Source organism: Tamandua tetradactyla, chromosome 6 (assembly GCF_023851605.1).
Source record: "Tamandua tetradactyla isolate mTamTet1 chromosome 6, mTamTet1.pri, whole genome shotgun sequence".
Taxonomy (NCBI): Eukaryota; Metazoa; Chordata; class Mammalia; order Pilosa; family Myrmecophagidae; genus Tamandua; species Tamandua tetradactyla.
In genome coordinates this window covers 138,245,180-138,271,401 of record NC_135332.1, presented here as the reverse complement: position 1 = coordinate 138,271,401, position 26,222 = coordinate 138,245,180, and the positions used below count along the sequence as shown (strand labels likewise).

At 37.1% G+C, this 26,222-nt stretch overlaps 1 protein-coding gene, 1 non-coding gene and 1 pseudogene across 8 annotated transcripts in view; 1 reads left to right on the top strand and 2 right to left on the bottom strand.

The window, feature by feature from the left end:
* DPY19L4 (dpy-19 like 4) overlaps positions 1 to 25,129 on the bottom strand; it is a 127,644-nt gene extending 102,515 nt beyond the window's left edge. Inside the window, exons 1-3 of one of the 7 annotated variants that reach the window (XM_077167234.1) lie at positions 24,973 to 25,129; positions 21,228 to 21,338; positions 4,311 to 4,435 (exon numbers count right to left, since the gene is read on the bottom strand). In XM_077167234.1, the coding sequence (XP_077023349.1) occupies positions 4,311 to 4,435; positions 21,228 to 21,338; positions 24,973 to 24,997 (261 nt within the window). In that variant the 5' untranslated portion in view covers positions 24,998 to 25,129. Of the gene's footprint in view, positions 1 to 4,310; positions 4,436 to 21,227; positions 21,339 to 22,399; positions 24,329 to 24,607; positions 24,717 to 24,737; positions 24,858 to 24,878 lie in introns of those variants that run through there. The other 6 variants (XM_077167240.1, XM_077167237.1, XM_077167236.1 and 3 more) reach the window with 6 other exon arrangements.
* On the top strand, positions 5,518 to 5,622 carry LOC143689212 (U6 spliceosomal RNA). The gene has a single exon (XR_013178671.1). It is a non-coding gene; the product is annotated as a U6 spliceosomal RNA (small nuclear RNA).
* On the bottom strand, positions 6,708 to 8,580 carry LOC143685732 (septin-7 pseudogene; annotated as a pseudogene).
* Positions 25,130 to 26,222: the final 1,093 nt, after the last annotated feature.

The following is a 26,222-nucleotide window of genomic DNA, read 5'->3' as shown; positions in this document are numbered from 1 at the left end:
AGAGAAAATGAAATTAGTCAAATATCACTATCCTAAACTACTGCTGCAATTTTTCTTCTCCCCTCATCTTCTAAATTAACATTTTATTTATCCCTTTATTTAAAGCCATGTTTGAATTTTTCTTTAATACTATAGTTATATTAAATGAGGAGGTTAAGCTTTTTAAAAATCTGGCAATCATTTTAAAAAGATACCCAAGGTTTAAAATGGATTGTAATTCATAAGAAATTTACCTGGTATGTTAAAGAAAATTTTAAAAATGCCCTAAGGATAGCAGGAATTAATAAGATGATAAAGAATGATGGTTGAGGCACCAGAAGTCCGCAATAAAAAGATTAGTTTAAGAAGAAAGTATTATTTTCTGTCTCCATGTATCCAGAATTGCAAGTCCTTAATTAGCACTTTACAAGGGCAGGAGATACTTAATCTGTGCTCTTCAAATGAACTTCCATAAATACAAGCAAGTCATAACATTTCTAGAAATAGCCTATAAAGAACCAAGAATACAGTAGGCTAAGATATTAGGAAGCTTTGTGCTTTTTATGCCCAATCAAGCTTTCATGAATCTAAAATCTTTTAAAATCAAGCTTGATTTATTTTTATGAATAATATTTATCAATTAATACAAGAACAAAAAATATTAAAATAGTTTTCCTAAAGTTTGACAACAGAACTTCCTAAGATATAAATGACAATTATATCTAAAAAAGAATTCTGTAATTTGGGAAAGACTGGATTGAACAAAGTAAATGAATTTCTTTACTGCAAAATTTTTCTGAAGCTTTAGTGTATATTATACACTATCAATCTTCAAAACAGTCTTTCACAGATACATTTCATCAATGAGCCTTTTTTTCCCATTTAGAGCTTATTGGACTAAATAAGATGTTTCCTTAAAATATTTTTTTAAGAAATGAAAACAGATTTGCTTCTTTCTAGGATTACAAAGATGTAAATTCTTAATAATAGCTTATCAAATTTAATCTTTATATAAAAACACTTATTAAAATGTAGATTCTCGACCAAAAGGGGGAAGAGGGAAATAAGACAAAGTGTCAATGGCTGAGAGATTCCAAACAGAGTCCAGAGGTTATCCTGGAGGTTATTCTTATGCATCAAGTAGATATCATCTTGTTATTCAAGATGTAATGGAGAGGCTGGAGGGAACTGCCTGAAAATGTAGAGCTGTGTTCCAGTAGCCATGTTTCTTGAGGATGACTGAATAATAATACAGCTGTAACAATGTGACTGTGTGATTGTGAAAACCTTGTGTCTGATGCTCCTTTTATCTACCTTATCAACAGACGAGTAGAACATATGGAATAAAAATAAATAATAGGGGGAAGAAATGTTAAAATAAATTTAGTTTGAAATGCTAGTGATTAATGAAGGCAAGGGGTAAGGGGTATGATAGGTATAATCTTTTTTTTTTTTTCTTTTCTGTGTTCGTTTTATTTCTTTTTCTATTGTCTTTTTGTTTCTTTTTCTGAATTGATGCAAATGTTCTAAGAAATGATGAATATGCAACTAGGTGATGATATTGTGAATTACTGATTATGTATGTTGTTTTATTTTGTTTCTTTTTTTTAATTAATAAATAAATTTTTAAAAAAAGAAATGCATAAATTAAAAAAAAAAATGTAGATTCTGACTCTGAAGTAGGGCCTGAGAGTCTGCAATTCTAAACAAAGAACTCTCAGGTAATGCAAATTCGTTAACGATGACTTCCATATTTTCAAACTGTTGGTTGTTCTCAATTCTTCCTATACAACAGAATCACCTGGAAACATCTTTTAAAATATTGATCACAGCCACTCCATTTGCCCCACTTAAGAATCCAAGAAGGAGGTTATTTTTTATTATACATTCAGTGTTGAGAGCTACTATTAATCTAATTATATTGCATTAATATTATTTATAGTATATAGAATTATAAATGTGTGTGTGTGTGTGTGTGTGTGTGTGTGTGTATATATATAGTATAATATGTATCCCATATACACTTCAGGGAAATAGTATATGCATTGGTCAAAACCATATAGGTACAGTTAATAATTATTCACTTATGCCCAGATAAATCCCAGAGCGATCTGAACAGTGAATAGGGAAGTATTTGCAGAGTCCCCTAGGGGGAATGGTGAGAAAGGGGGAAAATTCAACTAACTCAGGTGGAGAATTCTTGATAGCCTCATAGGCAGTGGGGACAGTCAAAACAATAGGCCAAGCCTCCAGTCTTGGGGTTTGTTCACTATGAAACTTAATCCTACAAAGGATAGGCTAAGCCTACTCAAAATTAGGCCTAAGAGTCACCCCCAAGAGAACCTCTTCTGTTGCTCAGATGTGGCCTCTCTCCCTCAGCAAACACAGCAAGCAAAACTCACTGCTCCCTTCCCCTAAGTGGGATGTGACTCCCAGGGTTGTGGACCTTCCTGGCAACGTGGGACCGAAATCCTAGAATGAACTGGAACTCAGCATCAAGGGATTGAGAAAATCATCTCAACCAAAAGGGGGCAGAAGAAAATGAGACAAAATAAGGTGTCGATGGCTGAGAGACGCCAAACAGGGTCCAGAGGTTATCCTGGAGGTTATTCTTATGCATTGAATAGATATCACCTGTTTAGTTAAGGTGTAATGGAGAGGCTGGAGGGAACTGCCTGGAAATGTGGACCTGTGCTCCTGTGGCCATGTATCTTGAAGACAATTGTATGATGATACGGCTGTGCAGTGTGACTGTGTGGTTGTTAGAGCCTTGTGTCTGACGCTCCTTTTGTCTACCTTATCGATGGACAAGTAAAACATGGATTAAAAATAAATAAATAATAAGGGGGAAAAATTTTAAAATAAATTTAGTAGATGGAAATGCTGGTGATCGGTGAAGGGGAGGGGTGAGGGGTATGGTATGTATGAATTTTTTTCTGTTTTCTTTTTATTGCTTTTTCTGAATTGATGCAGATGTTCTAAGAAATGATCATGATGATGAATATATAACTGTGATGATAAAAAAATAGTTATTCACTTAAAAGGTTTTGGTGGTTTTATATAAAACAGTAGCTGAAAAATATTTAATCAGCTTGACTGCTTAAAAATAAGAACCGGGAAAAAAAAAGTCTGGGCTAAAAAATAAAAAACCCTCTAAAATCAAGTAGTAACACTTTGAACTTTGTCAATTCACCTTACTGAAACACCTGACTGTAAGACAAGTCTGACAATAAACTTATTCAATGATCAAATTATGAAATCATGAACATAACTATGGTTACTAATGAGTCTGTGGAAGAAACATGATTTAAAAAATGTTAAACATAGAATATGAGGTGACAATATAATACTATGTAACACCTATTGATAATTTGGAACCTTCCCCAAAATTCTAATCAGGTAACCTAAAAATTAAAATACTTTAATTCTCAAACTTCACACAGAATTTTTCTGAAATCTGAGCTATCAGAAACTATTAAATAGTTGACTGAATGACTCCATAACACTTCACTGTCATCAAAATTCCCTGATAAATTAATTGTATGAAGGAAAACACCCTTGAAATTCTATTCCCTGTATAACACAGTGAATATTGTGGTAGACAATGTCCATGATTAAGAGTACAAATATAAAAAAAGATACTTTATGACACTATTACAAGGAGTTAATAAGAGAGGAGCATATGGGGGAAAACGTGCCTATTGCAAACTATGGACTATATTTAAAAGTAATATTTTAGTACACTTTCATCAACAGTAACAAATATACTATACACCAATACCCTGGGGCAATAATGGGGGCAGGGAAAGGGGTACAGGAGAATTGGAGTTTTCTTTTTTATTTTTATTTCTTTTTTGGAGTAATGAAAATGTTCTAAATTTGATCATGGGGCTGTATGAACCAACTATGTGGTGATACTCTGAGCCAGTGATTATATACAGTGGTCTGTACAGTTTATGAATATAACTCAACAAAACTGCATTTAAAAAAAGCAATGTGCAAAACAATGTTTATAATACAGTATAAGTATAAACTATGTATATGTGTGTACTTTTATGTATATAAATTACCTTCAATAATCCACACAATAAACTAATGAACAATGAAAAAAAAAAATTCTATTCCCTGGCTTTGAAAGATAGTCTATTAAATAGTTCATAGTCGATACTATGACTGTGTTTTCAAAAGAACTTCTAAAGCAATTTGTTTTTAATGGTTGTAATTAAGATAGCACTTGTCATACACAAATATTTTTGGCTCTTAGAAAACACACTGCTCAAATTAATATTAAATACTAAAACAACTTTCATATGCTCAAAATTTTTTCTTACCTGCCTGTTGGAAAACCAGAATTTCCGTTCATGATATGCTGATAAGTAGAGAGCATACATCATACCACTAGAAACCGCTGCAAGACAGCCAATGAAAATCTTTGCAAAGCGCTGAAATAATACATCTGAAAAAGCACATTAAAGATAATCAAAAAGTAGAATGTATTCTTGATATATGATGAGAATGGCACTTTACCTCTGCAGTCTTCCTCCCAAAAACTGATAATCCCAGTCTAATCACGAGAAAAACATCAGAAAAATTCCTATTAAGAAGCATTCTATAATACCTGACCAGTACTTCTTAAAACTAACAAGGTAATCAAAAACAATAAATCAAAGATTAGTATCAGTATGATACAACTATTTTAAAATTACCATTTCCAGTAGCACATGTAAAGCATATGGCATGGTGATTGGCACATAGTAAGGGCTCAGAAAATATTAGCTATTATCATTGAACTATACAACATACTAGCAACATAAAATAATATAATATAGTTAATTGAAGCAATGCTGACACCATATGAACTAATAAAACAAGAAAACTTAAATATGGTGATAGTTTGGCAATGTACTTCAAATTATCAGAATTTATTATTTTTTCCTTTATTTTCATAAAGTCTTAGAAACTTAGCAAATTAATCCTAAATATCAGTCTATTGGAAAAAGTATATTTGACCAGTTTTTATATATGAATGTCTTATTTTAATATTGTTTTAATTTTAAAGTCTTTTGTATGGAGTCAAAAATGGAATAAACATCAGGCTATCAGTGTTTGGTATAAGTGTGTACATTTTAGACAAAATAAAGAATTCTGAGCTCTGGGAATCATTGTCTTTAAAAAATCACTGTGTTAATTTAAAAACTCTAAAAGGATCTGACTTCTGGGGCGGTGCAACAGTGGCTCAGTGTGAAAATTACTCCCTGCCTTGCTGGAGACCCAGGTTCAATTCCTAGAGCCTGCCCATGCCAAAAAAAACAAAAAACAAAAAAAGGATCTGACTGGTAATTAAGTTACATTAGTCACAAACCAACCTAATCAGATTACTTCTATGTGCTGCAGTTCCTTCATCTGCAAAATGCTCACGAGGCACAAAAAAGAACATTACATCCAAATGTAATGTCAATATCAATAATACAGAGCAAAATTTAAAAATATTTAATACACAGGGAAAAAAATGAATCACGTTAAAAAACGCAAGGTTCAGTGCTCACTTTAGCAGCACATATACTAAAATTGGAATGATACAGAGAAAATTAGCAGGCCCCTGCAAAGGATGACGTGCAAATTTGTGAAACATTCCATATTAAAAAAAAAGCAAGATTCAATTTCATGAAAAGTGAAAAAGAAAAAAGAGAAATGTATACATGCATAGGAAAAGAGACAATACTTAAGCCAAAAATTTATAGTAGTTATATCTAGTGGAAATATGAATGCATTTTATTTCTATATATATACATATTTATTTTTTAATATCACTTTTATATGAATTTTACAATACAAATAAAAGAATACAGAAATGCAACATATGAATACATCTAAATATAGAATGGTGACTTTCTTCAAGAAGCCATGGTTCCCATTTCTAGTTAAAATAAAGAGACCACATAGGTGAAAACAGGTTGGTCATTAGCCTCATAATTTTGCCTAAAAACCTAAAAATGATCTATAAATGCATTCCCCCTGCTACCTACCATAAAGTGTAAAAAGGAAGTTAAGGGAAAGTTTCCTTGTTGGTTCCTACAATATGAAAGATGCTATACTTCATTTTAGCAGGGCCAATATATGGAAAATATTTAAATTAAATATCATTACAAAAATGAAGCAGTAATGAGATTCTAACTAAAGAAGGCATTATATGAGAATAGTATATATTTAGAGAATCCAAAACAAACAAATAAGCAAACATTAAGGTTGTCATAAAAATGTTCTAGGTGCAGTCTAAGTAAATAGGTTATTTCCTATGTGTATTTTTAAGTAATTGAAGTATCAAAATAAGGTCAACTGTATCAAGACTGAATTATATTATTGTATATGCAGTATTGAATGGAATTTCTGTATTATAATTGTCACAGTGAAGCAGTTTCCATCAAATTATGGCAATTTATCCTCAAGGAAAACCTCCCAGAGTTCTTTTATTTTGGAATACCCTGTAAACAATAAAACTATCAGAATGTGATTGTATAACAGTAAAGTATTTTCTTGCATTAAATTGAAGATATCAGTTTAATAAGTAGGAAAGATATTTGGAGTTATTACTTTCTAAGTACACAACCCTAGACAAGTCGAAGCACAAATCTTCTCAAGAACAACAAAATATTAATTTTTGTCATGCTGCTAAATCCATCATTATGGATAAAATCAGTGCAAATTGGTCAAATGGATCCAACAATCACTCAGGTCCAGGCTGGCATATTGGCAACTAATATGAAACTGGTGGTCAACAGAAGGTTCAACCCCTTCTTGTTCTTTTCCAAGGTTCTTAAGAATGATGTTTTTCTAATACATGTTGCTGCACTTACTTTCTCATCCTCAAACTTAAATTTTTCCTCTAATTCTTTGTGCTGGGCTTTCAAATTCTTTTATATCTACTGATGGTGCTGTTGGAGTTCACCTTCAGAATCCTTCAGTTTTTCTTGACCTTCATCTCAAACACCTCCTGCATCTCCATCTTCTTCATCTTGTTTATATGCTCCCTTTTTTCTTCTCCCATCTGTGTCAGAGGGCTCTTAGTAAACTGACGTGTATTCTTGTTGCTATCAATTCCATTGTAAGTCTCAGCTGCCAGTTTTCTGCTTCTGTAGTTCTCCCAGTTTACATTAGTGACATCTTTCAAGCCTGCATGTGTGTTCTTATCAACGTATTTCTTAGAATTGTAAAATCACAATGTTCTCCATTTTCAACTTCAGCAACACCCCAAGAACACTGCTTTCCTGACTCTTCTGCCATTAACTTCAATGATAGTATCACCACCTACCACAGCAACAGGTAAATGGTCCTTTATATTTCTAACAAACTTATCATCAACCATTTCTGAATTTCATATATTTTAATTTTATGTTATTATCTGTTTTTTAAACTGTTAGCACTTCTCTGGTGTGCGTGTCTGCTTTGGCAATAAGTGGTTGATTTTAATTTTTTTAATAAATTTTTATTAATTAAAAAAATTACAAGAAGGAAATGCAAACAGCCTTATACTCATTTGTACTAAATATATAATCAGTAATTCACAATATCATCACGTAGTTCCATATTCATCATCATGATCTTGCTTAGAACATTTGCATCAATTCAGAAAAAGAAATAAAAAGACAACAGAAAAATGAAACAAAAACAGAAAAAGAAAAAAAAATTTCACATACCATACCCCTTACCCCCACTTTCATTGATCACTAGCATTTCAAACTGAATTTATTTTAACATTTGTTCCCCCTATTATTTATTTTTATACCATATGTTCTACTCATCTGTTGACAAGGTAGATAAAAGGAGCATCAGACACAAGGTTTTCACAATCACACAGTCACATTGTGAAAGCTATATCATTATACAATCATCATCAAGAAACATGGCTACTGGAACATAGCTCTACATTTTCAGGCAGTTCGCTCCAGCCTCTCCATTACATCTTGGATAACAAGGTGATAGCTACTTAATGCGTAAGAATAACCTCCAGGATAACCTCTCAACTCCGTTTGGAATCTCACAGCTATTGACACTTTGTCTCATTTCATTCTTCCTCCTTTTGGTCGAGAAGGTTTTCTCAATTCCTTGATGCTGGGTCCCAGCTCATTCTAGAGTTTTTCTCAATCCCTTGAGAAAAGGGAGCTGAGTCTCAGCTCATTCTAGGATTTTTGTTCCATGCTGCCAGGAAGGTCCACACCCCTGGGAGTCATGTCCGATGTAGACGGGGGAGGGTGGTGAGTTTGTTGTTGTGTTGGCTGGAGAGAGAGGTGACATCTGAGCAACAAAAGAGGTTCTCTTGGGGGTGACTCTTGGGCCTAATTTTAAGTAGGCTTGACCTATCCTTTGTGGGGTTAAATTTCATGTGAACAAACCCCAAGACTGGGGGCTCAGCCTATAGCTTTGCTTGTCCGCACTGCTTGTGAGAATATCAATAATTCAACTTGGGGAGGTTGAATTTTCCCCCATTCTCACCATTCCCCGAAGGGGACTTTGCAAATACTTTTCCACTCACTGATCAAATCACTCTGGGATTCATCAGGGCATCACTCTGGACAAACCAACAAAATCTAATGTCCGACCCATGGTTCCATGTACTTATGGTGTTCAACCAACTATCTACATAAGTTATATTGGGAGATGCACTAGTCAAAATATAAATTTTGTTCCAAAACAACATTTTTTGATTTAGTCTCACACATAAGTTGAAATTTTAACGTATTAATTACCATCTATTTTCAGCACTCCTCAGTAATGACATTCCTTTGTTCTTCCTCATGCAAAAACATTTTTAAATTTGTACATTTAATCATTATCATTATACAGTCTAGGCATTCCTAGATTATACTATCTCATGCTTTATCATCTATTTTTCTTTGTGATTTCACTTATGTCCCCAGCCCTCCTCCCTCTATCATTCTCACATTCAGCTTTATTCAGTGTTTTAACATAATTGCATTACAGTTAGGTAGTATTGTGCTGTCCATTTCTGAGCTTTTATGTTCAGTCCTGTTACACATGCTGTCCATTTCTGAGCTTTTATGTTCAGTCCTGTTACACAATCTGTATCCCTTCAGCTCCAGTTACCCAATATCTTACCCTATTTCTATGTCCTGATGGTCTCTGTTACCAACAAAATATTCCAAGTTTATTCACTAATGTCAGTTCATATCAGTGAGACCATACAGTATTTGTCCTTTTGTTTTTGGCTAATCACAGTAAGCATAATGTCCTTAATGTCCATCCATGTTGTTACATACTTCATAACTTTATTCTGTCTTACAGCAGCTGCATAATATTCAATTGTAAGTATATATGCCACAGTTTGTTTAGCCACCCATCCATTGATGGACATTTTGGCTGTTTCCACCTCTTGGTAATTGTAAATAATGCTGCTATAAACATTGGTATGCAAATGTCCATTTGTGTCCTTGCTCTCATATCCTTTGAGTAGAGACAGCATATAGATGGGTACTGTTTTTTAATCCATTCTGCCAGTCTATGTCTTTTGATTGGGAAGTTTAATCCATTAACACTTAGTGTTATTACTGCATGGGTAGTACTTTCTTCTACTATTTTGCCTTCTGGATTTTATATGTCATATCTAATTTTCCTTCTTTTTACCTTTACTCATAGTCTTCCTTTCTACACTCTTCTCCATACCTCTTTCTCTGTCTTTTTGTATCTGTTTCTAGTGTTCCCTTTATTATTTCTTGCAGAACTGGTCTCTTGGTCACAAATTCTCTCAGTGATATTTTGTCTGAAAATGTTTTAATTTCTCCCTCATTTTTTTTTATTAATCAAAAAAAGAAAAGAAATTAACACAACATTTAGAAATCATTCCATTCTACACATGCACTCAGTAATTCTTAGTATCATCACATAGATGTATGATCATCATTTCTTAGTACATCTGCATCGATTTAGGAAAAGAACTAGCAAAATAGCAGAAAAAGATATAGAATGTTAATACAGAGAAGAGAATTAAAATAATAATACTAATAAAAATATATATATATATATAAAAAGGAAAAAGAAAAAAACAAAAACAAAAGATACAAACAAACAAACAAACAAACAAACAAAAAACCATATTTCAGGTGCAGCTTCATTCAGTGTTCCAACATAGTTACATTACACTTAGGTATTGTTGTACTGTCCATTTTTGAGTTTTTGTATCTAGTCCTGTTGCACAATCTGTATCCCTTCAGCTCCAATTACCCATTATCTTACCCTGTTTCTAACTCTTGCTGGTCTCTGTTACCAATGATATATTCCAAGCTGATTCTCGAATGTCGGTTCACATCAGTGGGACCATACAGTATTTGTCCTTTAGTTTTTGGCTAGACTCACTCAGCATAATGTTCTCTAGGTCCATCCATGTTATTACATGCTTCATAAGTTTATTCTGTCTTAAAGCTGCATAATATTCCATCGTAGGTAAACGCCACAGTTCGCTTAGCCACTCGTCTGTTGACGGACACTTTGGCCGTCTCCATCTCTTTGCAACTGTAAACAATGCTGCTATAAACACTGGTGTGCAAATGTCCGTCTGTGTCTTTGCCCTTAAGTCCTTTGAGTAGATACCTAGCAGTGGTATTGCTGGGTCGTAATCCATTCTGCTATTCTATGTCTTTTGATTGGGAAATTCAGTCCATTAACTTTTAGTGTTATTACTGTTTGGATAATATTTTCCTCTACCATTTTGGCTTTTGTATTATATATATCATATCTGATTTTCCTTCTTTCTACACTTTACTCCATACCTCTCTCTTCTGTCTTTTCGTATCTGACTCTAGTGCTCCCTTTAGTAGTTCTTGCAGAGCTGGTCTCTTGGTCACAAATTCTCTCAGTGACTTTTTGTCTATAAATGTTTTAATTTCTCCTTCATTTTTGAAGGACAATTTTGCTGGATATAGAAGTCTTGGTTGGCAGTTTTTCTCTTTTAGTATTTTAAATATATCATCCCACTGTCTTCTAGCTTCCATGGTTTCTGCTGAGAAATCTACACATAGTCTTATTGGGTTTCCCTTGTATGTGACAGATTGTTTTTCTCTTGCTGCTTTCAAGATCCTCTCTTTCTCTTTGACCTCTGACATTCTAACTAGTAAGGGTCTTGGAGAACACCTATTTGGGTCTATTCTCTTTGGGGTGCGCTGCACTTCTTGGATCTGTAAATTTAGGTCTTTCATAAGAGTTGGGAAATTTTCAGTGATAATTTCTTCCATTAGTTTTTCTCCTCCTTTTCCCTTCTCTTCTCCTTCTGGGACACCCACAACACGTATATTTGTGCGCTTCATATTGTCATTCGGTTCCCTGATCCCCTGCTCAAGTTTTTCCATTCTTTTCCCTATAGTTTCTGTTTCTTTTTGGAATTCAGATGTTCCATCCTCCAGTTCACTAATTGTAGCTTCTGTCTCTTTAGATCTACCATTGTAGGTATCCATTGTTTTTTCCATTTTTTCTTCTTTGTCCTTCACTCCCATAAGTTCTGTGATTTGTTTTTTCAGATTTTCTATTTCTTCTTTTTGTTCAGCCCATGTCTTCTTCATGTCCTCCCTCAATTTATTGATTTGGTTTTTGAAGAGTTTTTCCATTTCTGTTTGTATATTCAGCATTAGTTGTCTCAGCTCCTGTATCTCATTTGAAGTATTGGTTTGTTTCTTTGACTGGGCCGTATCTTCAATTTTCCGAGCGTCATCCATTATTTTCTGCTGGTGTCTGGGCATTTGATCAGATTTCCCTGGGTGTGGGACCCGGCTGGTTGAAAGGTTTTTCTGTGAAATCTCTGGGCTCTGTTTTTCTTTTCCTGCCCAGTAGGTGGCGCTCGTGGCGCTCGTCTGTCTGCGGGGCCCACTAGTAAAAGATGCTGTGGCTCCTTTAACTTGCCAATCCGAATCTCGCAGTCGGCCCGTGAAACCGCGCGTGGGGGGGGGGGGTCGCCGGCCACCGCGGCTTGGGGGAGTGCTGGTCCAAATTGCCCAGCTGGCCCGAGATGCCAAGCGTGGCGGGAGGGCCCCGCTATCCAACGTTCCCAGTCAGACCGGGGAGCCACGTGCGTGGAGGGGACCCCAGTCGCCAGCCGCCCCGGCCGGCAAAACACGCGCCCCTCAGGTATCTCACCGCAGCGGATTCTCCCTGCCCATTCAGCCGTTCCAGACTGGGGTACGCTGTCTTTTTGGTCTCTGTCGTGGCTCCGGGAGCTGTTTCGTATTGTTTCTGTTTCTTTAGTTGCTTTTCTGGAAGAGGAACTAAGACCCGTGCGTCTTACTAAGCCGCCATCTTCTCCAGAAGTCTCTCCCTCATTTTTGAAGGACAATTTTGCTGGATATAGAATTCTCGGTTGGCAGTTTTTCTCTTTCAATAATTTAAATATATCATCCCGCTGTCTTCTCGCCTCCATAGTTTCTGCTGAGAGATCTACGCATAGTCTTATTGGGCTTCCCTTGTACGTGATGGTTTGCTTTCCTCTTGCTGCTTTCAAGATTTGCTCTTTCTCTTTGACCTCTGACATTCTGTTTAGTATATGTCTTGAAGTACATCTATTTGGATCTATTCTCTTTGGGGTATGCTGCACTTTTGGATCTGTAATTTTAAGTCTTTCATAAGAGTTGGGAAATTTTTAGTAATAATTTCCTCCATTAGTTTTTGCCCTCCTTTTCCCTTCTTTTCTCCTTCTGGGACACCCACAACAAGTATATTCATGCGCTTCATATTGTCTTTCAATTCCCTGAGTCCCTGCTCATATTTTTCCATTTTTTTCTTATAATTTCTGTTTCTTGCTGTATTTCAGATGTTTCATCCTTCAGTTCACTAATCCTATGTTCTGTCTCTTGAAATCTACCATTGTAGGTTTCCATTGTTTTTTTCATCTCTTCTACTGTGCCTTTCATTCCCATAAGTTCTGTGATTTGTTTTTTCAGACTTTCGATTTCTTCTTTTTGCTCATTCCTTGCCTTCTTTGTACCCTCCCTCAATTCATTGATTTGGTTTTTGATGAGGTTTTCCATGTCTATTCATATATTCTGAATTAAATGTTTCAGCTCCTGTATGTCATTTGAATTGTTGGTTTGTTCCTTTGACTGGGCCATATCTTCAATTTTCCTAGTGTGATTTGTTATTTTTTGCTGGCATCTAGGCATTCAATTACCTTAATTAGTTTATTCCGGAGATTGCTTGCACTTCTTTTACCTAGGGTTTTCTTGCTGGATGAATCTGTTGTCTATCTGTTCTTTGACATTCAATTCAGCTTTATCTGGACCTCTAGCTTAAGTTTTGTTTAACAGAGGAGAATTTTTCAGTTCTTGTTTTCCTGTTTCTTGCTCTGCTTGTATGGTGCCTTTTCCCCCCACACACACACTTAGGAGGGTCTACTTAGGTATTATAGACAGCAGCCAGATTTTCGCAGACCAAACTGGCCTCTTATCAGGAGGAAAGAGTCACCTGCGTCGGTTTTCCCCAAGGGTGAGAATTTCCCCAGTATGTGCCGCTTGTCTGCCTGCATGTCCCACCAGCATAAGATGATGCAGTACCTTTAACTTTGGCTGGGGGTGTGGTGGAGACGGAGGAGAGGTTGTAGGCTGGTTTTAAAGGCTTCAAATTACCAAGCCCTGTTATCTGAATTCCTTGAGAGAGGGATTCCACTTGAGTTGGGCATCACCCCTCCCCTGGGGAAGGCACAGGCTACAGACAAGCCCTCAAAAGAGTTTGTTTCTGCCTATGCCTGGGGCAGCTGCAGCCTGAGGAGCCCTGCCACTGTATCTGAAGGCAGTTAAGCTTTTGTAGAAATACACCCACAAAAACCTCCATTTCCTTCTCTTTTTTTCCTTTTTCCGTCAGCCCTGCCCCCTTGGTTCTGGGGCAAAAATGAGCAACCTCCGCTTTGACCAGGTTCACCTGAGCTGGAGGCCTATTTTTAGTAGTCAGAATTTGTTAATTAATTCCACAATTGGCGTTTGGTTGGGCTCAGTCCCTGCTGCTGGTAAAGTCTCTTTCCTTTCCTGTCTGGGAAGCAACCTGTGGGGGAGGGGCACCAGCTGCCATGGCTTGGGGAACTCACAGTTCTGGGGGGGGCTCGCATCCAGTCCAGCTGGTCCAGATTGGGGTATGCTGTGTGTCCAGTCACTGACGAGGCCCCAGGAGCTATTCTGTATTTTGTCTGGTTATTTAGTAGTTGTTCTGGAGGATGAACTAAAATGCACACATTGTTAAGTCGCCATCTTGGCCCGGAAGTCCTAATGTTGGGTGATACTAATTTTTTTATGTAAACGCTTCATAAACTCAATATCCAATGGTTTAAGTCCATGTCCTACAGGAGCGATGAAGTACACATAACACTAGATCCTGCTGTCAATCATCTTATTTCTTGTTCCCTCGAGATTTTTCATTTCGGTAGTCCTCAAATTTACTGAAAATGTAGTTGATGATAGGCTGCCAACAATTACTGTTACCCATTGCATTTCTAAATATTAGGGTATCAACTACTGTGAGCAGCAACTTTTGAGCACCACCTTCTTTGATCAAAACTTTGGATTGTTCCCTGTCAGTCTTTTTTTTTCTATGAGAAGGACCTAGACACTCTGGAGAATATCAGTGAGGACTAATGAGTTGATTAATGTTAAGTTTCTCAGTCCAGACTTATCTACTACCATAAGTGTAAATTCAAACACTCTCTTCATGGATTTTTTCTATCCTTGATTTGGCCTTCAAGATTCTTCTGTTGCAGAAATGGATAACACAATACTACCTAACTGTAATACAATAATGTTAGAACACTAAATGAAGCTGAATGTGAGAATGATAGAGGTAGGAGGCCTGGGGACACAAAGGAAATCAGAAGGAAAGATATACGATAAAGACTGAGATGGTATAATCTAGGAATGCCTAGAGTGTAGAATGATAGTAACTAAATGTACAAATTTTAACATGTTTTTGCATGAAGAACAAAGGAATGTCAATACTGCAGGGTGATGATAATAGATGGTAATTAATATTTTAAATTTTAACTTATGTGTAAGACTAAACCAAAAAATGTTTATTTGGTACAAATTTATACTTTGACTAGTGCAGTTCCTAATATAACTTATGTGGACAGCTTAATCAAACACCATAAGTATATGGAACGTTGGGCAGGGCGTGAGATTCTGTAGGTTTGTCCAGAGTGATGCCCCGATAAATCCCAGAGTGATCTGAACAGTGAATAAAAAAGTATTTGCAAAGTCCCTTTGGGGAACGGTGAGAAAGGGGGAAAATTCAACTTCCCCAAGTGGAGAATTGTTGATATTCTCACAAGCAGTGCAGACAATCAAATCTATAGGCTGAGCCCCTAATCTTGGGGGTTGTTCATCTGAAACTTAACCCCACAAAGGATAGGTCAAGCCTACTTAAAATTAGACCTAAGAGTCACCCCCAAGAGAACCTCTTTTGTTGCTCAGATGTGGCCTCTCTCTCCAGCCAACACAACAAGCAAACTCACCACCCTCCCCCTGGCTACATGGGACATGACTCCCAGAGGTATGGACCTTCCCGGCAACGTGGGACAGAAATCCTAAAATGAGCGGAGACTCAGCATCAAGGGATTGAGAAAATCCCTAGAATGAGCTGAGACTCAGCATCAAAGGATCGAGAAAACCTTCTCGATCAAAAGGGGAAAGAGCGAAATGAGATAAAATAAAGTGTCAATGGCTAAGAGATGCCAAACAGAGTAAAGAGGTTATCCTGGAGGTTATTCTTAAGCATTAAATAGATTTCACCCTTTTAGTTAAGGCTAGCACCGTGCTAAGAAACTAGCACTGTCCAACATCCCCTCTCCCTCCACGACCAGTCCCTTTTATGTACTTTTATTTTCCACCTTTCTACCTTGAAAATCTATTTTTTTGGAGTCAGGGGGGAACTACTATTTTATAATGGTTATCTCCAGACAACTAACCAAAGCTTAACTTTCTTTCTTACAATGTATTTGTAGACTTTTAAAAATGACCATTCTATTAGCTTTGCTGTAATAAAAAGTGACCCCAAAGTATCAGTGGCTTACAAAACAAAGATTTATCTCTCATTCATGTTACTTGTGGGTTGCAGGTCAATGGTGACACTGTTGCAGGCTGCCACCACCTCCAGAGTTAAAGTTCACTGTGGCTATTTTCGTGTCTTCTTCTGAGTGCCAGACTAGGTTCAGTCCCTTATTAGGACACACTGTTCCCATGATGGAGGAAAAGAGCAGGAGAGCAGGCAGAAACATACAGTGCCTTTTAAAATTACACTCTGCTACCTCTGCTCACATTCCTCTGGCTCAGGCAAGTCACATGGTTAAGCCTGTCAATAGGGTAGGGAAGAATACTATGTCTCAGAGAACTACTCAAAAACACATGGCAGGGGGTGCAAGGGTAGTTCATGGTAGAATTCTCACCTGCCTTGCAGGGGACCCGGGTTCAATTCCCAGCCCATGCACTTTCCCCTCAAAAAAAGAAAATAAAATAAAAAATAAAAATTCAAAAATTCATAATGGGATACTCACATACAATAATGGGATACTCACATGGAAAAAGAGTGAAATGTGAACCCCACCACACAGCACGAACGCACACACACACACACACACAAAACGAGACAGCAACAGGAAGGGAAGCATAATCCACTTTCAGGGAAGAAAGCAAGCTTTTAAAAATGATAAAACAGTCCATTACAGTCTGTATGTCACAAATATTTACAAGCGAATATATGCTTTCCCCAAGGAAAATATCCCAAGAGCAGCTTACTCAGTCTCCTTCCTAAATGTAGAAAGATGGGGCTACATACCTCATTTTAAGACATGAATAGTTTTACTCTTTTTTTATCTAAGCTGGCAGCTCTTGACAGGAACACATCTCTTAAAACCTCAGCCGGCCCTACAAATCTGTGGGCAACTGACTTCAGTAAGGGTGTCCATTCAACTGGAAAAGAATAGACTCTTCAACAAATGGTGCTGAGAACAACTATATATCCAAATGCAAAAGAATGAAATTCAACCCCTGCCTCACACCACTTACAAAAATTAACTCATCTAAAAACAAACAAACAAACAAAAACTTAAAGTGAATCAATGACCTAAATATAAGAGCTAAAACCATAAAACTCTTAGAAGAACACATAAAGGAAAATCTTCAGGACCTTACAATAAACGATGGATTCCTAGATATGACATCAAAAGCATAAGTAACAAAAGAAAAAATAAACTGGGTTCTGTGGAAGTTAAAAACTTATGTACAAAGGACTTGATCATGAAAGTGAAAAGACAACTTGTAGAATGACAGAAAATAGCTGCAAATTATATTTCTAACAAGGGTTTAATATCCAAAATACATAAAGAACTCCTATAACTCAACAACAAAAGACTAACAACCCTATTTAAAAATAGGCAAAGGATTTGAATAGACATTTCTCCAAGAAGATATAGAAATGGCCAATGAGCAGAAGAGAGAAGATATACAACATCTTCAGGTTCTAGGGAAATGCAAATCAAAACCACAATGATATAACTCTTCACTGTGAGAATGGTTATGATCTAAAAAACGAAAATAACAACTGCTGGCAAGGATGCAGGGAAACAGGAACCCCTGCACCTTGTTAATGGGGATGTAAAATGATACAGCCACTTTGTAAAACAATTTGGTGGTTCCCTAGAAAGTTAAACATAGAATTACCACAGTATTCAGCAATCCCATTATAAGGTATATGTGCCAGTTCGAAACTGTCGTGTACCCCAGAGAAGCCAAGTTCCTTAATCCTCGTTCAATGTTGCTGGGTGGGATCTTTTTTATTGTCTCAATTGTGGGTGGTAACTGCTGATTAGATGATCTTCCATGGAGATGCACCTCCACCCATTCAAGGTAGGGTTACTTACTGGAGCCCTTTAAGAGGGAATCATTTTGGGAAAAAAGCCAACAGAGCCAATAAAGCTCATACAGCCAGAGACCTTTGGAGATGTGGAAGGAAGGTGCCCCCAAGGAAGCCTTATGAAATGAGGAGAGAAAGCAGAGAAAGCTAGCAGATGTCATCATGTGCTTCTCCAACTGAAAAAGGTGTCCAGAACACAAAAACTCCAGTAGATGCCAGCCACGTGACTTCCCAGCTGACAGAGGTGTTCTGGACAGCATTAGCCTTTCTTAAGTGAAGGTAATCTCTTGTTGGTGTCTTAATTTGGACAATTTAATGGGCTTAGAACTGTAAACTTGTAGGTAATAAATTCCCTTTATAAAAGCCATGCCATTTCTGGTATATTGCATTCTGACAGCTTTTAACAGACTAACAGTACGTATGAGAGTCAAACGCTGGTTTTCGCAATAGCCAAAAGGTAGAAGCAACCCAATTTTCCATCAGCAGATAAATGACTAAACAAGATGTGATACATGCAAAAGTGGAATACTGTTCAGCCATAAAAAGAAATGATATTCTGATACATGCTACAGCATGGATAAACCTTGAAAACATTATGGTAAGTGAAATAAGCCAGACACAAAAGGACAAATGTTGTATAATTTCAATTTTATGAAATATCTAAAATAAGCAAATTCAGAGACAGAACAGACATTCTGTTGCGGATGATGAAAAAGTTTTGATAATAGATGATGGTCATGGTGGCACAGTATTATGAACATAACTGACATCATTAAATTGTGCACATAAAAATGGTGTTCTGGGCTGGCCATGGTGGCTCAGTTTCAGAGTTCTTGCCTGCCACGCTGGAGACCCGGGTTTGATTCCCAGTGCCTGCCCACGTGGAAAAAAAAAAAAAAAAAGGTGTTCTATATATGTTACCATAACAAAAATTAAAAAGAAAAAGAAAAAGGTTTAGCCATCAATTCTTCTCCTAGGTATTTACTTAAGAGACATGAAAGCATATGTTCACAAAAAGACTTGTATATGAAAATTCATAGCAGCTTTATTCATAATAACTAACTCCGAGAAACCACCCAGATATCTAACAAGGAATAAGCAAATTATGGTACACTAAAGCATACATTCAGCAGTAAAAAGGAATGAATTATCGATACACACAACATGGATGAATCTCAAAGTGATTTTATTTAAAAAGATAACATACTGAGGTAAATGAAAGAAGCCAGACCATTTATTTCAAAGCAAATATAAATAATACAGAAATTGGTATCAAGAGTGGAGTACTAATATAATAAATAAACCAGTTTTGTTGCTGTTCTTGTTTCCCACAAAAACTAACATTTATAGCTCTGTTTCTGGCAACAGATGGTAGACATTAAGGCAAAGATCAATTAAGGACATAACTATCACATATACTTGAAATCTCTGACTGGATTAAGGTAGACCCAGGAAATTCATTAGGGTAGGCAAAATGGTTTAGAGGAAAGAGATTAAGTGTATGGTCTCACAAAAGTCAGATAAGCTTCGAGTATCTTAAATTCTGAGAAGGATATCTGGAAAACGATTATGGGTATGGCCATTGGCAAAGGGAGCTGATTAGAATTACATAGATAAAAAGTTGACAAAGATTTTAGAGCACTAATTATCAAAAGAAGAGTCAGCTTGGATTAATGGGGGCTACAGGTATCTGAGACAGAAAACAACTTTTTGGACCCCCAACTTTCTATTAGAAGGAAGTAATCTGAGAGAGCTATTCAACTTCTACGGATGGCATTATTCTCCAAAACCACCTTCATTTATAGTTAAGGAAAAAAATGGAAAAAGGACTTCCAAAGAATGGAGTCAAAGACCTTGGAGAACATTAAACTGTAAACTACTCCCAAGGAACACTACTGGGATCTAATGAAGAAACATCCTCCACCCCAGGTTAAGGAGACTCTCATAATTGCCTAGTATGATTTTAAAATCAGTAAGCTGATGTATCCCTACCAATCTCCCTCTTTCTGAACAGGAGTATTGCTTTTGATTATCTTGACCCTATCCAACAGTGTATATTGAGAAGGGGACATGCAGAAAAAAATTAACATAGCAAACCTGAGACTGCTATCCTTAGAAAGGACTACCTGCAAGATGAGTCTTTGCCTGATGTCTAGGAACTTGGATTTCAGGAGCATTCCCACCATTCTCTAAGTGATAAGGGTGGTTTACTATGACTCAACTGTACAAATAAAGTGGTTTATGTTTATGTGCTTTCCTTCTAGTAGTCTAGAATTTTGGTCATGTGGTAGGCAGAAGATACTAACATGACCAGCCCCAGATAAAAAACCTGGGCTCGAGATACTACTGAGTTTCATATATGCTGTCACACACAACTCAATGCTGGAAGAATTAAGTACATGTTGTGTGACTCCATGGGAGAAAACTCTTCGAAGTTTGTGCCTGATTTCCTCCAGATTTAACTCCATGGGCTTTTTCTCTTTGCTGTTTTTTTCAAATATTCTTTTACTTTAATAAGTCATAGCTGTGAGTACTACTATATGCTGAGACCTGTGGGTCCTTCTAGAGACTCACCAAACCTAGAGATGGTCTTGGGAATGCCTGAAACAAGCAGTTAACTTGTCCTTTTAGTTCATAGGTCTCTGGATCAGTAGCAGTTGTATGCAGACCTGATATCTATTAGAAGACCCTGGGCTTCAAGACTGATGCCATGATTGGATAAAACTGAGTATTCCTTGGTGTAGGAAAGGTAACAAGTATATTTTGTCTGAGGGAGGGAAGTAAATATTTATGATTAAAAGGATAGAGTACAGTAGACCATAATTGCTCCCGACTATTTTCTCTTTATAAAAGGATTCTATATACATGATCACTGCCATGTGACTTGCAATACTTCTCTGTATATTTAGAGTATATTTCTTTATCCCATTTGCAGACCTGATTATGTGACTTGCTTGAACCAACAGCATGTGAATACAAGTGATGGTGTGTCAGTTCAGCAAAACTTTAAAGAGGCATTGTATGATTATTCTACCTGCTCTCCTGCTTTTTCCTCCACCACAAGAAAAATATATCCCAAATAGGGATGTTCCTCAGCCTGGCTTCTAGAATGAGAGGACACATGAAACCACAGCAGGCAACCTGCAGCCACAACATTAACATTAATCAGAAAAATATGTTTGTTGTAAGTCATTGAGATCTGGGAAGTGTGCTACAGCAAAACTAGTGAAAGCTGATGATTACCACCACATATTTTATTACTCTTAATCTCAATACGTTAATACGTTAAAATTTTTAATATAAAATAAGCTATCCAGTATAACTATTCTTGTAGCAGCAGGAACATACCAAATCTAACTTACGTTTTGGAACTCTTTCAGGAAGTGGAGTAGTTTTGATTTTTTCTTCTTTGGCAGATTCCTTTTCTTCTGAAAACTTTGGCTTTTTTCTTTGGCGCATTTCCACAGTTGGTCCTTAAGATATTTGAGACAGTTACTACGACATGTACATCAAACTGCTCTAATCTTAATCTCAAGCTGCTTAAACTTTATTATACTAAAGCAAAAGCCAGAAGAACTATTAGACTAAAAGATCATTTTTTTCATACTACTTGAGCATACCCACCCTAACCAAATTTGGCTTTCTTACCAATAAAAAGACAGTGCTCTTTTACTGAGATGATGCTATTTTCAAAATTCCCAAAATAAACAGAGTAAACTCAGTTTCAGAATGACTGAGGGAAAAGGTGTTATTTAAGAAATTAGCTTATTATTCTATTAACCTAACAGTATCATATATATCATTCATGGATTACCAACTTTTTAAAAATTCAAAATATTATAAAATATATTGATCAAAAAACTATACTTTATAATCCTGAAAGTTCTGTAGAATTCCATAGTGCTATATTATCATCATTATTATATAGTCTTACAGATGTAGATATTAGGCTGGACCTATAAAGATCCACATGCTAAAGAATGAAATTGGATCTCTACCTCACACCTTTTACAAAAATTAGTTCAAAGTGGACCAATGACATAAATATAAGAGCTAAAATCACAAAATCTCAGAAGAAGACACAGAAGTAAAACTTTAGGACCTTGTATTAAGCAATGGATGCCTAGATATGACACCAAAAGCATGAAGAACAAAAGAAAGACTAAATTTGAGTTTATCGAAATTATAAACTTTTGTTCAACAAAGTACACTACCAATAAAGGGAAAAAACACACCTATAGAATGGGAGAAAATAGTTACAAATAATATATCTGACAAGGGTTTAATATCCAGAATATTAAAAAAAAAACAATCTACTAACTCAGTAACAAAAATACAAATAGCCTAATTAAAACAGGCAAAGGTCACACCCATCAGAATGGCTGCTATTAAAAAAAAAACAGAAAATAACGACCGCTGGAGAGGATGTGGAGAAATAAGAACACACATTCATTGCTGGAGGCAATGTAAAATGGTGTAGTGGCTGTGGAAGACAGTTAGGCAGTTTCTCAGAAAGCTAAGGATATAGAACTACCATATGATCTGGCAATCCGACTCCAAGCACTATAACCAAAAGAATTGACAGCAGGTGCTTGAACAGATATTTGCACTCCGATGTCCATAGCAACATTATTCACAATTGCTAAAAGCTGGACGCAATCCGACTGACTGTCCATCAACCGATGAATGGATAAATAAAATGTGACTTTTATCAATCATAAAAAGGAACGACGTCCTGAAACATGCAACAACAAGAATGAACGTTGAAGATATCATGTTGAATGAAAAAAATCAGACACAGAAGGACAAATACTGTATGATCTCACTTATTTGAAACGATTAGAATAAGTCAACTCACAGAGTCAGAAACTAGAATATAGGTTACTAGTGAACAGTATGGGGATAGGAAATGGGAAGTTAAGGCATAAAATGTACAGTGATCATTACATGAACTAGTAAATCCACAAACCGCGATGCAAATGTCCATTCACTCTATACATAGCAATTTCTAAGTGGAATGTTACAATTGCTCTTTTCAAGGTTGTTTGCTCTGACATTTCTTTCAGGAAGCATAAATATGAACCCCCTGACTCTCTACTGTAATCGGTGAAGACTTTTTTGGAAGAAAAGATCCTCATAGAATATTTACTTATATACAGAAACAATGATACAATGGCGAGAACCCAAGTGCATGAAAAGCAAAAAAGGAATATTCGGAACATATGGATACAAGTAAAATATATAGACTTAAGCCTAACTGTAATATGGTGAACACAAGATATTACAAGTTTTTGAAAAAAGTATAGTGCCAAATAAATGTAAAGCACTTAGACTAACACTTGGCACGTAGACATATTTGCTTTAAATATTATATTTACCAATATTATTATAATAAATGAGAATTGGATTACTCACTTATTGTTGACTATTATAAACTAGCACCTAACACAGTAGAAACCCAAATATTTATGGAATTAAAAATGTTGTTCCACAAAACAGCAATCTGTTAATTATTCCATATAAAATGGATTTAATTGCTTTTGGATAAAATGTAACTCAATAACCACTTTTTACTTTATATCATGTGAGTAAAAGTTACTAAATGTCATTCTTTTTAATTGATGCTACATCATATCTACTTAATTAGGTGTAAATATAATCTAAAACTTTTCTTTTTGCATGATGAAGACTTTTAGTATTGCATTATTAATTTTTTTATATTTTAATATAAGCATGAAAGTGCTCATGGCAATGTATGAGCTAGCTTAACCTTTCACCATTGGTTTGCAATTAGTCAGAAAAGGAAAAAATATCAAGAAATGTTTGAAATAATACTCTATTGCAACTACAAATAAAACCAAGGAAACAAATGGAATTACAGTCGTCCTTCAACCACAAAGTGCTTTAGTTTTAAAGTTGTTTTTAGGTGGAATGTTTTAAATTTATACAAGCTCTAATACTGAAGCATCAAGGAAGAGAGGGCAACTATGAAGCAAGTGGGAGGAGTACAGGGACAAGGTAGTAGGCCACAGAGCAGTAAACAGTTCTTACACTGAATTTTTAAAAATAAGTTTAACTGAATTCTTAAAACTTCCTCCTTCCACTCTTAGTTCAATAATGATTAAACTAAATTAGATCGACTTATTATCCCATCCACAACACCATTCAATAAAGTAAAAGTCATGTTTTCCACCAGAATGCAAAATCTTACTGCACAGTCAAGTAGCCACCAGATGTACCTGTTCCTGAAACTACTAGGGGTATCGTGAAATTATTATGCCATGAGTATTTCCTGTACTATTACTAGCTGATAAGTTTCTTACAACTCCCCACTTTTCTCTCATACCTATCATTTTCTATAGATAAATGCTGCTGAATGAATTAACTTCTCTTGGCATTAGCCTTGTGGGAGCATAGAAAGTTTTCTTCAATTCACCCACTTTCGCCTTCAAAACAGTCCTGGCCTACTCGTCCGCGCCCCCTCAGCCCCCCGGCCCCGCAATAATTTACATTCTTCCGCCCTTTGCCAATTTCTGCTAACTCATAATTGAACTTGGCCTTCTTCAGCTTATGCTCCTTCTTCCCTCAGCTCACCTTATCATGTTTATCCCCAATTCCTGCCTTTTTATACCCCTGGCGCGCCTTTCCTCTCACCCTGCGACTTTATATTTGTCAGTATCCACAAATACGTAAACAGCGCACCTGGCTAAGCAACTATTACATTAAAATCTCCACTTGGTACCTTTGATAAACTCTCTTAGCTACATCTTCTAAACCAAACGACGGGCTCTCCACCTCATTAATTATCTGCTCAAAACCCTCCCTCTCAGCCACTCCACGACAGCTTTTTCTCTTGCTACCCGTTTCTCAACTTTAAGCTCCACCTCTGCTTCCCACTTGGGCGGACAAAACTTCGGCCCACTCGCTCGATCGCCTCCGAATTTCTCCGCAAACCTCTTCCCCGAGCGCGCATCCACCTGCCGCCGCCCAGCTGCGCCGCCCTCCCCGCATACCCGCCGGCACCAGCCACCCGCAGCCCGAAGCTCTGGGCCCCTCGCGCCCCAGACCACGGGCGGCAGTTAACGCGCTGGACCTCGAGGCCGTCACCTTCTTTCGCCTCCATTGTCTCCATGAGGGCGGGACGCCCCTCGGGCTCAGGCGCGGCCCGGAGTCTCCCTACCTCCGCGCCGCAGTACCCTGGGGCCACCCCCAGGCCCTCTCAAGGCTGCCGCGCCCCTACTTCCTGACCCGCCCCCTCTGGTGTCGCCGCCAAACGCGTCCTCCCACGCGGCGCAGGAACCAGAGTGCCGGGAACCGGGAGCGGCCGGAGGGATGAGCTGGGACGCCTGGGCCTGCGCGAGCAGGAAGGAAACTCGAAGCCCAAGTCGCCACGCCCTACGGTCTCTCCTATCACGCTTTCCCGGAAAGCGAGCTTAAAGAGTCCCCTGCAGTCCCTTCTTTTGCTCGTTCCTTCCAGAAATGTGAGGATCTGATCGTGGTTTCCGCGACTTTTTAGACTCAGGGAATCAGAGAATATTATCAACTAGACCTTCCAGATCCAGTCCGTATATCTCGCTCCATTTTACAAAGAGGAAACAAGTCGAGTGATGTGTAAGTCAAAAAGCAAGTTAGAGTAAAATTGGAACCTAGAACTCCGAACTCCTATCAGTGCCTGCATTCTCAAGGTGATTTCAGAGGACAGCAAAACTTTCTGGATCGACCCTTTGGTGTAGTAGACCGCTGGACCGTTACAGGAAAGAAGCTTATGCTTGGAACTTAGTACTTTTAAATAGTAGTGGCTAAGCAAATACATTTGCATTTCATAACTCTGTGAGAGAAATAACAATACTACGGTCGATGGGGGGCACAGATATTCCACAGCAAGAGGACATAGTTTAAGGTTATCATGCTGTTTATGCCTGTGTTGTAATCATATCTAGCATTCTCCAACAAGCTCAAGGACCTTTTCCATAACAAAACTCAGTAAATTTAGGGAATGATAAAATACCCGTTCTAGGGAGATAAAATTTAGAAGCTGACATAACATTTTAGAGAGGGAGATAAAAGCATAAGAACTTAATGAAGTCCTTACCAGAGAGTCTCCCAATAGCACCTTTATCAAATTTAGATATTTGGGGAGAAGCTATCAAATTTCCATTCCGTGTAAAAACAACCCAGGACCTCTTTTTGTTCCTTTGGTTGCCTGTAAATACATCTTTTGCCTTCAAACAACATTAGGCCAGGAATTGGAAGCATGGTTGAGTGGGCCAGTAAACCAGAAGAGACCTGGAGTCAAAGCAATGATAGAACAGAATGCATGGACCTTGAAGACTAGTAAGGATATGGCAGGGGCCCTA